Source organism: Elgaria multicarinata, chromosome 1 (assembly GCF_023053635.1).
Source record: "Elgaria multicarinata webbii isolate HBS135686 ecotype San Diego chromosome 1, rElgMul1.1.pri, whole genome shotgun sequence".
Taxonomy (NCBI): Eukaryota; Metazoa; Chordata; class Lepidosauria; order Squamata; family Anguidae; genus Elgaria; species Elgaria multicarinata.
Genome location: NC_086171.1, coordinates 97,398,875 through 97,415,893, shown reverse-complemented (window position 1 = coordinate 97,415,893; position 17,019 = coordinate 97,398,875). Strand labels below are relative to the sequence as shown.

Below are 17,019 nucleotides of genomic sequence, written 5' to 3'. Positions count from 1 at the left end.
ATCGTGGTCTCTATGCATCACACATATGGGCTTTGCGCCTGCGCAGAGACCGAACCGGAACCTTACATAGCTAAGTGGAACGTTTTTGGTGGGAACCCCTCCCCCACGCTACCGCGCATGTCCACGGGGTTCCCGCCCTTACCTCAGTTCTTCGTCGTCCGCCATTGTGCCTAGACCTATAGAACCGAGCCTCTAGCGTTTTTTCCCCAGTTTTCTTCCTTAATCTTTTAAATCCTCTTTTCTCTTCCGTTCTTTCGTATTTCTTCTTCTCTCTCTTATCTAAAAAAAAAAAAATTGTAGTTAGTTAAATTCTCCTCAGCGACTTTGTCGCGGGCGCCTGAGCCGCATGGCAGTGAAGGCCCCTTTTCGTAAATGCGTTAAGTGCGGGTCTAAGCTTCCCCCTACAGACGGGCACTCCCTGTGCGTTCTTTGTTTGGGTGAAGGCCGCAAAGTAGAGGCCTGCCACCATTGCATGGCATTTACCAAGCAAACCAGAAAGAACAGAACAGATCGCCTCCGCGCCATTTTGTGGGAAAAAGCTCTTAGAGCCACAGAGGCACCAAACATGGACAAAACGACTACTGAAAAGTCCGTTGCAGACCGTAGCACCGAAGTGTGCGATGAAACCAGAGCGAATAGTAGGGCATTGATACCCCTCATGCCTGGATGGTCGTTAGCGAGTTCCGCGGCCAAGAAGATCACAAAAAAGGCCAGAACTCCTAAATCTTCCTCTGAGATAGAGAAGAAGAGGAAGAAAAAGAAAAGGGACGCAGGAAAGCCTTCACCAAGGTCTTCCCGACCCTCTAAGCCGACTCAAAGTCATTCGACTCCGCCATCCGTACCGACAGTTTCCGCAACTGTCTCGGTACCGAGACCTAAGTCGCTACCGAAACCTCACTCGGTACCGACAACCACACTACCGACTCGTCCTCCAAGTCTATCGGAGGGTGAGATACGGGACTCAGCGTCAGCAGCTTCTTTTAGAGACCCTGTAGGGCTCTTAGAGACCGAAGAGATAGCTCCTCTGTCACAACCACCGCCAAGACCGACGATTACGGAGCGCACACCAAGACGTGAGTGGGATAGAGCCTCCCAGTATTCTGAGCACCAGTCAAGGCATGATTATTATGACTGGGACTACTATCGCCCGCGAAGATACTTTCATCATGATCAGGGTTGCCAATACCCACCTGAGGCTTATTTTGCACAACCGCCACCAACATCTAGGGTATTCCAAATACCATTGCCACCACCTCCATCCCATCAAGTGTCTCCTACATCTACTCATCGACGCGCTCCTTCGATACCGGCATCTATAACCGCTACGGTACCGAACCAACAACTGGACCCAGAACATGAGCAACTGAATTTAATTACGTTGTCCTCACCCGAGGACGATTATCCATCCGATCCCGAGTCTAGAATATCAATTACACCATCGGTACCGTCACCAGAGGATACCATGCACACACAAGATCCATCGTCACCATCGGAAGACATGGGCAGATTTTCTGAACATATGCTAAGAATGGCCCAAGCACTTGGTTTGGACATTCAACAATCGGATGAGCCTATGGATGATCCCATTTACGATGTTTTTCGTACTAAAACGAACACAACAGTGGCTATTCCCCTTCCACCTGCTTTGAAACAAACAGCACAGCTGTCATGGAAGACACCAGCCTCTACTCCAGCTACATCAAGGAGAATAGAGACACTCTACCGTATTCAAGAGGGGGACGCCGGGTTTTTAGCGCAACATCCAAAACCCAATTCTATTGTTGTAGAATCAGCCCAGGGTCAGTCTCAAAGGGTTCATTCCGCCCCCGTCGATAAAGAGGGAAGGAAGTTAGACCTCACAGGTAGACGAGTTTATTCCTCTGCATCTCTTGGTATTCGAGCCTCTACTTACCAGGCAACGATGGCTCGATACCAACTCTTCCTCTGGGTTCACTTTGTGATTATCTCCCAGAGGATAAGAGAGAGTTGGCTAGAGTTTTTCAGGCCGAAGCCTCGGCTATAGCGAAACAACAGCTATCTACCGCAAGGCATCAGGTCGACTGTCATTCAAAGAGCATGATGGGTGCTATATCCTTGAGAAGACACGCATGGCTTAGGTCTGCTAATTTAATTTACGAGACTAAGTCCAGAATTGAGAACATGCCCTTCGATGGGGAGGGATTGTTCAAAACCAAAACTGATGACACTTTAGATTCTATCTATAAGGCACGCACAACTGCAAAAAAGATGGGATTTTCTGCTCCTCCGGTACAGTACAAACCGAGAAGATGGACGAGGCCACCTATGCAACAACAGCAGCAACAGCGTTGTCAATACCAAGGGCAACCGAGACAACAACAGCACCAACTCCAAAGAAAGAGACCCTATCACGGTCGCTTCCAGCAAGACAAACGCCAACCCAACTTCAATAAGAAGCAGCGGGTTTGACTCCTTTGCCCCAGACCCACCACCCTTTGCAAACCGCCTAGCATCGTTTTACCATCAATGGGAGTCAATAACATCAGACTCCTGGGTGCTCACTATCATCAATTTGGGGTATGCCATCGAGCTCGATGTCCTCCCTCCTTCTTCGGGGGTGAGAGTAACAGCGCCATCCCCTCCTCTGCTTCTCGAGGTACAAACCCTACTAGCGAAGGGAGCTATCTCTCCCGTACCCGCAGAGGAAGTCAGCCAGGGTTTTTTCTCGCATTACTTCACGCTCCCGAAGAAAGATGGAGGTCTTCGACTGATCATGGACTTAAGGCAATTAAACAAATACATCACCCCGAAAAAGTTCTGTATGACAACGGTTACTTCCATTCTACAACTGCTACACAAAGGAGTTTGGTTCGCTGTGGTGGATCTGAAGGATGCGTACTTCCACATCTCCATCAGGAAGTCGCATCAAGCTTACCTGAGATTCGCAATTGGCGTGCTCCAGTTCCAGTTCACCGTCCTTCCATTCGGGTTGTCCACGGCACCGAGGGTCTTCACGAAGGTGATGGTGGTGGTGTGCGCTCACCTAAGACAAAAAGGAATTTACATATACCCGTACTTAGACGATTGGCTTCTGGTGGCAGATAGCAGTTGCACGCTCCAGAGAGACATATTAACCACTCTCAACCTGTTGGACTCGTTAGGTCTATGGGTCAACGAGGAGAAATCCATCTTGACCCCACATCAGAAGTTGGACTTTATAGGGGTAACCGTATCGTCTCGAGACGGGAGAGCATACCTGCCCTCTACCAGAGCAGACACCCTTCAGGATTTAGTCATCGCTACCGAGAGCCGTCTAAAGGTCTCGGCATGGACGATCCAACGACTGTTAGGGTTAATGGCAGTGACTACCGCAGTCATCAAATTTGCAAGACTCCGAATGAGGATCTTGCAAGGATGGTTTTTAAGAACGTTCGATCTTCGACGCGATGCCCGCCGAACTTACCTGTCTATCCCAAGGCAAGTAAGAGCATCCCTGAAATGGTGGCCATTGACAAAGAATCTGTTAAAAGGGATTCCATTTCAACAAGAGACCCCTTCGGTAACGATTACAACGGATGCCTCGTTGACCAGATGGGGAGCACATTGCAACTCCCTTACCGCTCAAGGTCGTTGGCCTTCTTCCCAGAGGGAACAACACCTGGAACTGTTAGCGGTGGAGAATGCAATAAAGACCTTCGCACAAATTATCGAAGGCCGAAACGTCCTGATTGCGATGGACAACACCACCGTAATGGCATACATCAACAGACAGGGTGGAACAAGATCACACCCCCTGAACCGATCGGCACTCAGAATTTGGAACTGGTGCATAAAGAGAAATACTTACCTGACTGCGATCCACGTAGCAGGGAAGGAGAACACCATTACAGACTCCCTCAGCAGATCCTTCCACGTCGACCACGAGTGGGAGCTCGACACCAAGATAAGAGAAAACCTCTTTCGATACTGGGGTCAACCTGCTGTCGATGTCTTCGCCACCGAAGAAAACGCAGCTTGTTCCAGGTTCTGCACCAGAGCTGGAAGAGGAAAGCACTCTCTAGGAGACGTTTTCACCAGAACTTGGAAAGGAGATCTTCTCTACATCTTTCCACCTTTTCCACTGTTGACGAAAGTACTAGCCAAGATCCAGACGGACAGGTTGGACTGCATCCTCATCACACCGTGGTGGCCCCGACAGACGTGGTTCTCTCACGCCCTTCGACTGTCGAACGGGAATTACATCAGACTCCCGGCGAGACCGACGCTGCTGTCTCGACACCAGGGCAGGGTTCGACACGCAAATCTGTCGACCCTCAAGATGACGGCATGGAGGATAACAACCATTCCTCCCCGCATATAGAAAAACTAACTGTAGACCATATTTTGTTGGCATTTCTGAAGCGTTCAACAAGAAAGTCTTACGCAGCAAAGTGGCAAAGATTTCAGAAAGTTGCCTTAGAGAATAATCAATCACCGGAATCTTGCCCTTTAGCATTGATCCTCAATTATCTTTTGACACTTTACCAGCAGGGACTCAAACTCACCTCAATCAGAGTCCACTTAGCTGCTATTACAGCGTATCATCAAGGCTTGGATGGTTTTTCACCTTTTACACATCCAACATCGAGGAAATTCTTAAAAGGACTTAAGAATACGATACCGACAGTAAGGAACATCGTTCCACCATGGAGCCTGTCAGTTGTATTACAATCACTGACAAGGAAACCCTTTGAGCCTATGGCTTTGACAGACCTTAGGCTCTTAACATTCAAGACTGTCTTCTTGGTGGCCATTACATCGGTGAGACGTGCAAGTGAGCTTAGAGCTCTCAGAATAGATGCTCCTTACACTATCTTTCACAAGGACAAGGTTGTGCTACGCACAGACCCTGCCTTTCTGCCTAAGGTAGTATCAACCTTTCATCTGTCCCAACACATCACTTTACCAGCCTTCTTCCTGAATCCTGCAACACCTGTTGAGTCTTCATTACATACACTTGATGTGAGAAGAGCTCTTGCTTTTTACAAGGCTAGGACAGAGAATTTTAGGAAAACAAATCAATTGTTTGTTTGTTATGGAGAGCCTGCTAAAGGACTCCCTGTGTCTTGCCAGCGATTGTCACGCTGGATTGTAGAGACGATTGAGCTTGCCTACTCTATTTCCAAACTAGAGCTGTTGAAGCCTGTGACAGCTCACTCTACTAGAGCCGTCGCAACATCTGTTGCCTTCAGCAGAGGTGTTCCCCTGACAGAAGTCTGTAGAGCTGCAACGTGGTCCACTCCGTCCACGTTTGTTAGACACTACAGTTTGGACACCCGTGCAAGGCAGGACTGCTCATTTGGGAGGACAGTGCTTTCGGAGATCCTCAGATGAGGCACCAACCCACCTCCAAGGTATGTCAGCTTGCTACTCGCCCATATGTGTGATGCATAGAGACCACGAAGAAGAAATGCAGGTTGCTTACCTGTAACTATAGTTCTTCGAGTGGTGATCTATGCATTCACACAACCCACCCACCATCCCCGCTTGGTGGTGTGAGACTTACAAATGACACAGTTATATGTGGAATGTACTTTATTATAATTACACTCATGTTTATGTGGGGGCACAATGTCGGACTCCTGTAAACTGAGGTAAGGGCGGGAACCCCGTGGACATGCGCAGTAGCGTGGGGGGAGGGGTTCCCGCCAAAAAAGTTCCACTTAGCTATGTAATGTTCCGGTTCGGTCTCTGCGCAGGCGCAAAACCCATATGTGTGACTGCATAGATGACCACTCGAAGAACTACAGTTACAGGTAAGCAACCTGCATTTTATCATAACTATTTCAGCACTCCATAAGGAAATGTTTTGAAGATGAATTAAGTTAATTCACCCTTCTAGATGTATGCTTTCTTTAGAAAGATAAAGAAAGCACATGTGGTATTTTCTATTGCTCATAATTATTGTTGTAATTACCCTAGTTCTCAAAATCGACTGACACAAAAGTCCACTAGGCTCTCTCGTAATAGAATGTTCCTCCATATAAAAGGGTTTCTACCTTACACTTAGAAAACTGGAATGCCAGGAGAAAGGTTCTACTCTAGCAAAGGGGGGGGGGAGTGTTCCATCAAGTGTATTCCCACCTGCAATCTGAAGTATTACAGCACAAACACAGATCTAATGCTTCAATAAGCACTTGCGATCATATAGGAGCTAAGAGTGTTGAGCTGTGAGCCATAAGGTCCTCCGTGCAAACTAACCTTTGCCGCAAACATCCTCTGCCTACCTTGGCTGCCCCCCCCTTCTGCAAAAAGTGTAGATCAGTGGCCTTTCCTAAAGCGTGGTTGTTAGCGTTATTATGATGGCATATGTGAAGCATTCTGAAGGGCTACATAAATGCAAAGGCTTATTAATATTAATCTGAAGTTACTTTTCAAAAACCTTGCTTCAAAACTTTGATGGTTGGTAAGCAGAATTTGGATTCTACTGTACAGTAGTCCAATCAGCTCCACGCTGAGCGGCTGTTTCACTTTTAGTTGCATTGCAATAATTTGATTGACTTATTAATTTATTTCATTCCTAAACTGTTCAATAACCAAATTCTCTGAGACAGTTTTCCTCCCTTTTGTTTAGTTGTTGCAGTTTGTGGAATCTGACAACTCTCGATTGGAAGCCTTTCTGAAATGGAAGCCTATGGAACCAGTGTATTGGCATTGGATGGTATGGCTCAGCGCTTGCGGTGCATTTCATAGATGGGCTGCCTAATATATATTACTGTTAGTTTTGCCAAAAAGTACATACATGTTCATAGAATAGTAGAGTTGGACAGGGCCTATAACATCATTGATCAATGCAGGAATCCACCTTAAAGCATACTTGACAGATGGCTGTCCAGCTGCATAGTGAATGCCTCTAGGGTGGGAGACTCCACGACCCCCCTAGGTTACTGGTTCCATTGTTGTATTGCTCTAAGAGTCAGAAAAATTTTCCAGTTGTCTTCCGGCGCTTCACCCAGTTTTACAAAGATAGTAGACAGTGGCTCTGAGAATTCTTCTGCCAGATCCTTTATTACTGTAGGGTGCAGTTCATCTGGCCCTGGAGATTTAAACTTGATAAAAGAAATAAGGGCTCAAGTTACAGGAAGCCACATTCCAGCTGGACATCAGGAACTTCATTAAAAACTTCCAGACTGTTAGAGCAGTACGACAATGGAACCAGTTACCTAGGGAGTTCATGGGCTCTCCCACACTAGAGGCCTTCAAGAGGCACCTGGACAGCCATCTGTCAGGTATGCTTTAAGGTGGATTCCTGTATCGAGCAGGGGGTTGGGCTCTATGGCCTTATAGGCCCCTTCCAACTCTACTATTCTATGATTCTATGATTGCAGTTTGAGATTGATAAACAAATGGTCAAGGAACACCTAATTTATTTGAACTTTTGACAAAGTACCATATGACATTCTGATCAGCAAAATAGCTAAAAGTGGGCTAGACGGAACAACTATTACGTAGATCCACAGTTATCTACAGAATTAGGTGGATCCACAGTTGGCTACAGAATTAGCTATCCCACCCAATTTTGTGTCATCTGCAAATTTGATAAACATTCATTGCACATCTTGATCCAAGTCGTTAATAAAAAATGTTGAAGAGCATTGGGCCCAGGACTGAGCCTTGCAGTACCCCGTTCATTCTCCCCCCAGTTTGAGAAGGTACCATTGATTAGCACTCCTTAAGTCCGATTCTGTAACCAACTGTGGATCCACCTAATAGTTGTTCCATCTAGTCCACTTTTAGCTAGTTTGCTGATCAGAATGTCATCGGGTACTTTGTCAAAAGCTTTGCTGAAGTCAAGATACATTATGTCCACAACATTCTCACAGTACACAAGGGAGGGTACCCGATCAAAGAATGAGATCCGATTAGTCTGGCAGGATTTGTTCTTGACAAATCCATGCTGGCTTCTAGTAATCACTGCATTGTTTTCAAGGTGCTTACAGACTGACCTCTTAATAATCTGCTCCAAAATTTTCCCAAGGATGGATGTCAGACTGACTGGTCTGTAGTTCCCAGGTTCCTCCCTTTTGCCCTTTTTGGAGATAGGGACAACGTTAGCCCTCTTTCCGTCATCCGGCACGTCACCCAATTTCGCAAAGATAATAGACAGTGGTTCTGAGAGTTCTTCTGCTAGCTCCTTTATTACTCTTGGATGCAGTTCATCAGGCCGTGGAAATTTGAACTCGTTCAAAGAAATTAGTTGTTCCTTGACCATTTGTTTAGCATCCCTCGCTAGTCTCAGCTCATTCTCAGCTTTAGCCTTCCTGACACCATTTCGGCACTCCTGTACTACATGTCTGTACTCTTCTTTTGTAGCCTGGCCTTCCTTCCACTTCCTATATGTATCCTCTTTGGCTTTCAGGTCATCTCTAAGCTTTTTGTGGAGCTACGTTGGTTTCTTCTGTTGTCTTCTGTCTTTTTTCCTTGTGGAAATTGTCTGTAATTGTGCCTTCAAAATTTCATTTTTTAAAAACTCCCACCCATCTTGGACTCATTTTCTCATTAGGGCCACTTGCTATGGGACCTTACTTATTAAAATCAGCTTTCCTAAAATCCAGAGTACGTGTATGGCTACACTCAGCTTTTGCTTTCTTTAAAATGAAGAATTCAAGTATGACGTGGTCACTTTCCCGCAGAGTTCCTGTAACTGCTACTTTATCCACTAAGTCATCCCTATTGGTCAATATCAAGTCAAGGATTGCCAATCCTCTAGTTCCTTCCTCCACTTTCTGTGGGAGAAAGTTATCAGCTACGTGTGTCAGGAATTTCTTGGAAGGGCCACTTTTGGCAGAATTTGTCTCCCAACAGATATCGGGGTAATTGAAGTCCAACATGGCTACTACATCACACTTCCTTGAAACATTGGCAATTTGCTTTTCAAAATTTTCATCCTTGTCTTCTTTATTGGGTGGTCGGTAGTAGACTCTGACTATCATGCTCCTTTATTTATTTATTTATTTATTTATTACATTTTTATACCGCCCAATAGCCGAAGCTCTCTGGGCGGTTCACAAAAATTAAAACCACAGTAAAACACCCAACAGTTTAAAACACAATTACGAAATACAGTATAAAAAGCGCAACCAGGATAAAACCACACAGCAAAGTTGATATAGGATTAAAATACAGAGTTAAAACAGTAAAATTTAAATTTAAGTTAAAATTAAGTGTTAAAATACTGAGTGAATAAAAAGGTCTTCAGCTGGCGACGAAAGCAGTACAGTGTAGGCGCCAAGCGGACCTCTCTGGGGAGCTCGTTCCACAACCGGGGTGCCCCAGCGGAGAAAGCCCTCCTCCTAGTAGCCACCTGCCTCACTTCCTTTGGCAGGGGCTCATGGAGAAGGCCCCCTGTAGATGATCTTAAGGTCCGGGTAGGTACATATGGGAGGAGGCGTTCCTTCAGATAACCTGGCCCCAAACCGTTTAGGGCTTTAAATGTTAATACCAGCACTTTGAATTGGGCCCGGACCTGGACTGGCAGCCAGTGAAGTTGTAAAAGGACTGGCGTAATGTGATCTCGCCGGCCAGTCCCTGTTAATAACCTTGCTGCCCTGTTTTGCACCAGTTGAAGTTTCCGGACCGTTTTCAAAGGCAGCCCCACGTATAACGCATTGCAGTAATCCAAACGAGAGGTTATCAGAGCATGGATAACTGTAGCTAAGCTATCTCTGTCCAGATAAGGGCGCAGCTGGTATATCAGCCTGAGCTGATAAAAGGTGCTCTTTGCCACTGAGTTCACCTGTGCCTCAAGTGACAGTTCTGGATCCAAGAGCACCCCCAAACTACAGACCCGATCCTTTAGGGGGAGTGCAACCCCGTCCAGGACAGGGCAAACATCACCTCGCCGGACAGAAGAACCACCCGCTAACAGTACCTCCGTCTTGTCTGGATTGAGTCTCAGTTTATTAGCCCTCATCCAGTCCATTACCGTGCCCAGACACTGGTTCAGAACAGCCACTGCCTCACCTGGGTTTGATGAAAAGGAAAGGTAGAGCTGGGTATCATCCGCATATTGATGACACCTCAGTCCACATCTCCGGATAACCTCCCCCAGCGGCTTCATGTATATGTTAAACAGCATAGGGGATAAGATAGAGCCCTGTGGAACCCCATGGCTTAGGTGCCACGGCACAGAGCAATAATCCCCCAGCACCACCTTCTGGAATCGGCCATCCAAGTAGGAGCGGAACCACTGCAACGCAGTACCTCCAACTCCCAGCTCAGACAACCTATCCAGAAGGATACCATGGTCGATGGTATCGAAGGCCGCTGAGAGGTCCAGGAGAACCAACAGGGTCGCACTCCCCCTGTCTCTCTCCCGACAGAGGTCATCCCACAGGGCGACCAAGGCAGTTTCCGTTCCAAAACCAGGCCTGAAGCCCGATTGAAATGGATCTAGATAATCCGTTTCATTCAAGAGTGCCTGGAGTTGTCCTGCAACCACCCGCTCAAGCACCTTGCCCAGGAAAGGGATATTAGCCACCGGCCTTTAGTTGTTAACATCCTCCGGGTCCAGATTAGGCTTCTTCAGGAGTGGTCTAATTACCGCCTCTTTTAAAGAGGCCGGCACCACTCCCTCTCTCAAGGAGGCATTTACAACCTCCTGGACCCAGCCGGCGATCCCCTCCTTATTTGATGTAATGAGCCATGAGGGGCAAGGGGCAAGCACACAGGTGGTCGACCGGACTTGGCCAAGCACCTTGTCCACATCCTTTTATTCCTTGCCCCATTTATTTTAATCAAGATGCTCTCAATGGGGTTCCCAGGCTCATCCTTCTGTATTTCTGTGTAGGGATAAGTATTTTTAACATATAGTGCAACTTCACCTCCCTTTCTATTTCCTCTGTTCTTTTTGAACAAGTTATATCCTTCAATTGCTATATTCCAGTCATGGGAGTCATCCCACCAAGTTTCAGTTATAGCTATCAAATCATATTTGCCTTCATATTATTAAGAATTCAAGTTTGTTCTGTTTGTTTCCCATATTCTGAGCATTAGTATATAGACATCGAAGACCATGTGCTTTATAGTCCGGCTTCATTCCTACTCTTAAAATTATTTACTCTTAAAATTGAGTTAATTGTTGTGCCCACTTGCAAGTCCCTAAGCAAATCCTCTTGCTGGGAATAAACTACAGAGAACGGAATCTGTGCAACTGGAAGAGCTGAATATCCTTTCACAAATGGAGTTTGGATATCAGATTCTTGTGATTGTTTGACTTACTATTTTGCCATGTTCTAAGATGAAGGTTGTAACAAGTCCCTCTGTCAAACGACGGGTTATAAAAAATTAATGCAGTTTTGGAATTCCCCTTCCCACTTCACAGGAGACTGTTTTGGATCCCGAAACAGAAGATGCAAAATTTCACAATGTGTGCAACAAGGACATTCTTTTGCCAAGTGGTGACCTGGGTTGCTATGGCATTAGCAGAACTGTTGAAGAACTTATCAGATGCAGGAAAGATCTAATGACGCTTTCTGATGAGCTGCATGAGTTTGTAACATACAGGAAACGGGGCTGCTGTGGAAAGGTAAGAGTTGATTTGGAGGCATGTTTGAAATCCAGCTTGCTTGAATTCACAGCTTTGGATAAGCCGGCAGGGAGGTGGGGCGACGGCGCGCTAACTTTAGCGCGCGCTGCCACGCCTCCTGGACGGCCGACGTGCAGGGACTGCGGAAGCCCTGTAGCGTCGGCCATTTTTTTTTGTTGTTAAAGGGGCCACGTGCGCCCCGAAGACTCCGGAGAAGGTAGGTGGTTTTTTTTTAATTAAGCCCCCCCATCCGCTCCTGATCCCCTCCCATGCCTCCTGTCCACTCTTTCCCCGCCCTCCCTCCCCGTCCCCTGTGTCGCCCTCTGCCATCCCGTGTCGCCCTCCGCCATCCCGTGTCGCCCTCCCATGTCACCTTCCCGTGTCTTCCCGTGTCATCCCGTGTCGCCCTCTGCCATCCAGTGTCGCCCTCCACCATCCTGTGTCGTCCTCCGCCATCCCCCTCTCCTGCCGGTCCAGCCTTCTCCCCCCCCCGGGATCCCCCCGGCCCGATGGGCACAGCGCTTGTATGAGCGCTGTGCCCAGTCCGTGGCTTTTCCCGGCTACTCGCGAGTAAGCGAGTAGCTGCAAAAAGCCATGGACGTTGCTAGACGTTCTGCAGTCCCGGCCTCAGGCCGGGGCTGCGGAAAAGGCACGCCATAAGTGACTTCGCTTATGGCGCGTTAAGGGAGGTCTGAGCACAGCTTAGGACGCACGGCAGGGAAACCGGGTCTCAAAGCGCGCTAAGGCCTCGTCTAGCAAGGCCCTTTGTTTTTTCATTTAATTTATTTATTCATTTCATTTCTGTATTGCCCAATAGCAATTGCACTCTGGGCGATTCACAAAAAATGCAACCCAAAGATGAAACATAATATAAAACCTTTAACATATGAAAACTAAAAACAATTTAAAACAGCTAGAAAAAAAACAGTTAAAATATGATACCAGGACCCGATAAAGCAGCTGCCATTTTTAAAAAAACCGCCATCGTACACTGCCAAATGCCTGGGAATAAATGAAAGTCTTAACCTGATGCTGAAAGGGTGAAACTGTTGGCGTCCAGTGGGGAGAGCAGCATTCCACAATCTGGGAGTTCCCACCGAGAAGGCCCCTTGCCCTTCCCAGCATTTCACATGGCCATTGTGCTGCCTTTCTGCAATGGAAATAAATCTCTGTCTCCTCAAGTACAGGCAACCGGCTCATAACAGTGCACTATGTGACATGCTGGTCATGTACAGCAGTTCTGGAAAATTCCATTTCCACCATACCCAGAGGGTCTAATTCAGTTGTGTACTTCACACTTGCTCATGCTTCTTTTTGTGCTCACTCTGACTTGCACATATGGGTTCTGCGTCTGCACAGAGCAAGGTTTGGAATATTCTATTGCTGAACAGTTTTTGTGGAAGACACCCGCTCTTCTGGGCATGGCTCCCACCTCCCCCTTAAGTTCCTGTTCATCCCTCACGGTAATAGTAGCATTCTGAAATGTTCTCCGTATTATCTAATCTTTTGAACTTAGATCTTGAGCCCGGTAGGCAGAATTTCTTTTCTTTCTTTTTATTTATTTTATTTTAGTGTATTGTTTTGCTTCTTTTAGTTGTCCCCTTCAGTCAGTATTTGAGAACCCAGCAGATGCTGGGCTTAATGTCAGCCACCTCCTCATGAAGAAAAACGAGGATTTCATGCCAGGATTTGCAGAAGTCATTGGTTTCTCAGTGTTTTCACTGTGCCAGTCCATTCTTTTATCAGTGCTTTGTTCTACAATGGTGGAGGTTGCTTTGAAAGTTACTTCAGAGGATTCACTTTGATTTGTATGCCCTGCATATGGCAGTATTCACTTAGACCACACATATTAGTCTTTCTTGTACCTCTCAGGAATCCTCTGCTTAGATCAATGCACTGGTGGTTCACAAGGCTCTTTGGGCTTTCCTTCTCCTACTGTATAGCAAGGGGGTGCAAAGAGCAACTAAGTATTACATAAAGTCCAAGGGCACACGCTCAAGGATTCTCTCCAGCATTCCTTGCCAACTCTGAAATGGGTACATAGTGATTACTCCTGATGCTATTCATGTTGCCAACTGCAAAGACATCCTCCCAAATGCTTTTTAACAGATAACATACAGTGACACATGAGTGGTCACTGCTGACTTTTTTGTTGTTTATTCATTCAGTCGCTTCCGACTTCGTGACTTCATGGACCAGCCCACGCCAGAGCTTTCTGTCGGCTGTCGCCACCCCTAGCACCCCTCCAGAATATCATCCATGCATCTTGCCCTCGGTCGGCCCCTCTTCCTTTTGCCTTCCACTTTCCCTAGCATCAGCCTCTTCTCCAGGGTATCCTGACTTCTCATTATGTGGCCAAAGTACTTCAGTTTTGCCTTTAATACCATTCCCTCAAGTGAGCAGTCTGGCTTTATTTCCTGGAGTATGGACTGGTTTGATCTTCTTGCAGTCCAAGGCACTCTCAGAATTTCCCTCCAACACCACAGTTCAAAAGCATCTATCTTCCTTCGCTCAGCTTTCCTCATGGTCCAGCTCTCGCAGCCATAGGTTACTACGGGGAATACCATTGCTTTAACTATGTGGACCTTTGTTGTCAGTGTGGTGTCTCTGCTCTTAACTATTTATCAAGATTTGTCATTGCTCTCCTCCCAAGAAGTAAATGTCTTCTGATTTCCTGGCTGCAGTCAGCGTCTGCAGTAATCTTTGCGCCCAGAAATACAAAGTCTGTCACTGCCTCCACATTTTCTCCCTCTATTTGCCAGTTATCAATCAAGCTGGTTGCCATAATCTTGGTTTTTTTGAGGTTTAACTGCAACCCAGCTTTTGCACTTTCTTCTTTCACCTTCGTCATAAGGCTCCTCAGCTCCTCCTCGCTTTCAGCCATCAAAGTGGTGTCATCTGCATATCTGAGATTGTTAATGTTTCTTCCTGCGATTTTAACTCCAGCCTTGGATTCGTCAAGCCCAGCACGTCGCATGATGTGTTCTGCATACAAGTTGAATAGGTAAGGTGAGAGTATGCAACCCTGCCGTACTCCTTTTCCAATCTTAAACCAGTCCGTTGTTCCGTGGTCTGTTCTTACCGTTGCTACTTGTTCGTTATACAGATTCCTCAGGAGGCAGACAAGATGACTTGGTATCCCCATATCACCAACTACCTGGCCATATTTTTCTCCTGCTGGGACATCTTGTGCCTGGTTATCTCCAGCATCTCCCAGAGCATGACGTCCTATAGCAGAATGGGTCAAGACCCCTGGGATCCTGTATGAGGGACATTGGGCTTGTGAACATGTTCTTATATATCCCTTTCATGCCTTGGACTACTGTCAAGATAATGGATGAAATTGCAGATTGCATTTTCACTTAGGAGAGAGTTAAGAGTTCTGACTTCCATAAGACAAGATAGTGCTCAGGATAGATCCTGCCTTCCTACAGAAGGTGAACTCTGCTGTTTCTCAGATTGCAGGAGTTTGTTTATTACATTTATTTATACACTGCCTTTCATAATATAAATCCTACCAAGGCAGCTTACAATAACATTTTTTTTAATTCCAATAAATAATATTAACATTAAAAACAACAACACTACAATCCTTTCCACAGGACGATTGGTGGAAGATGTCCCTGTAGTGGTGGTGGTGGGAATCCAGCTGGAGCAGACCTTGATCTCCCTCGCCTGCTTCCCTCCTTCCTTTCCTCTCCTGGAACTCTTTCCTCAGAGCCGTTGAAAGTAGATGGCCCTGTGGGGGCAGCTCCTGAAGTTCAGTCTTCTTTGCCTCCTCTGTCCCTCCTACCTTCATGTTATATACTAATCGTGAACTCATTCTGAGTGCCAGCCCTTGTGAAGCCAAAATGGACTCGACGGCCTTGTAGGCCCCTTCCAACTCTGCTATTCTATGATTCTATGCAAATGGTACTTCCTACACACATCAGGGAGGTTTTAGCAAATTCGGAGGAACTTCAAGGTTTACAGAAGTAGGGGCAACCTCCACCACCAACTGCCCAAAGATGGCTGAGCATGCACAGTAGCCAAGAATGTGGAGTGTCTATGGAGGGTTGGGGAGTGGAATGGCTGGCTGGAACCCTAAATAGGAATACTCCACACTGCAATGTTTTGGATCCATCTGCTAAGTCTATGGCTGAGAGAAACCCATGACTCAGGGTTTGTTTGGGGTTTTTTTTAAAGGAAAATGGAGGGCAGAAGAAGCTTGCCCCTGACTGCTTGTGGTGAAGTTTAGATAGTGGGAGGGATGCCTGTTACATTTCCAAAACAGTGTTTCTCTCCCCATCATCACCACCACCACCACCATTCTATAGTTATAAAATGCTTGGGTTTGGGCCTGGAAGCCCTTTAGCGCTACATAGCACAGCCCAAGAATGTATGGATGCCCCTACTAGGATTTTTAACACTGGGAAACAGATTAAATAGTACATAGCAAGGTCGGGGGAAGTGATCTGGATCAGGATTGTAGGTGGAGGTGGCTTTTAAACTAGTCCTCTCCCAGCAAACTCTGCAGGCAATGAGGCTGCATTCCATCCTTGCTATTTTGCAGCGCAATTGTTGGCCTACTTGTCATTTTGTCTTCACAGGTCAGAGCAAGAGAACAAGAACAGCTAGGAGAAAAGGAGTTCTGCAGGGCTGTCAAAAAAGCACAAGACGTTGTGGAGCTAAAACTCTCTGATCTTAAATGTCATAGTAGTGCTTGTAGGATGAATAAAATACATGGTCCGTACAGACTTGTATTCAAAGGCAAGTGCACAAAGGCCAGAAAAATGGACTGTGTCAGGTCAGCAGCATCCAATGAAGCCATTATAAAAGGAATTGCCGCAACAGACGTCATCCATGACCTCAAGAAGCAAGAAGCAAGACTGAAGGCATTGCTGAAGCAACGAGAGGAAGAAAGCAGGAAGAAGGTCCATGAAGCGGCAAAAGGGCTTGATCACATGCTTTTCATCCCATCAATGAAAAGACCAAATGCAAGAAATACAAACTAAATATAAAATTTGGCAACGTTCATTAGCTTTGAAAGAACATTTTGGAGCCATACATGAGGCTGTCTCCATCATTGTTAGTGTTTGTTCCTGTCTTTTGGGGGTAATGTTTTATGTTTACTTTGATTTTTCTCATTTTACATCTTATTATGTGTTTAATGAGGTGGCAATTAATAAATATAATAAAAGCAACAGTCCATAGATGGATGTTACAAAACTCCCTTCTATCCTTTAATCTTTGATGTGTGGGTGTCAGTGCTCAACTTCACTTTAGTTCAAATAGCCCTCAACAAGGGTGTGCACTAAATTGCCATGCTGAATATGTAGATGAGATATTCATTATAAAGTTTCAGTTAGTATGCAGGAATTTCCATAAGCAGCATTGTTGAAACAGATGTAAAGTACTTGAATGAATTCTGTTTAAAATGTCCTGCACAAGGAAGCTGGATCTTCTGTGCTGGTGCAAGTGGGCTTATGTAAGTC

General features: G+C 46.2%; 1 protein-coding gene across 1 annotated transcript in view; it reads left to right on the top strand.

Moving 5' to 3' along the window:
- The window catches only part of TEDC1 (tubulin epsilon and delta complex 1), a 30,031-nt gene extending 13,303 nt beyond the window's left edge, over positions 1-16,728 (top strand). Inside the window, exons 6-8 of the mRNA XM_063133287.1 lie at positions 6,593-6,679; positions 11,342-11,545; positions 16,135-16,728. Of these exons, the coding sequence (XP_062989357.1) occupies positions 6,593-6,679; positions 11,342-11,545; positions 16,135-16,539 (696 nt within the window). The 3' untranslated portion in view covers positions 16,540-16,728. The remainder of the gene's footprint in view (positions 1-6,592; positions 6,680-11,341; positions 11,546-16,134) is intronic.
- The last annotated feature ends 291 nt before the right edge of the window (positions 16,729-17,019 follow it).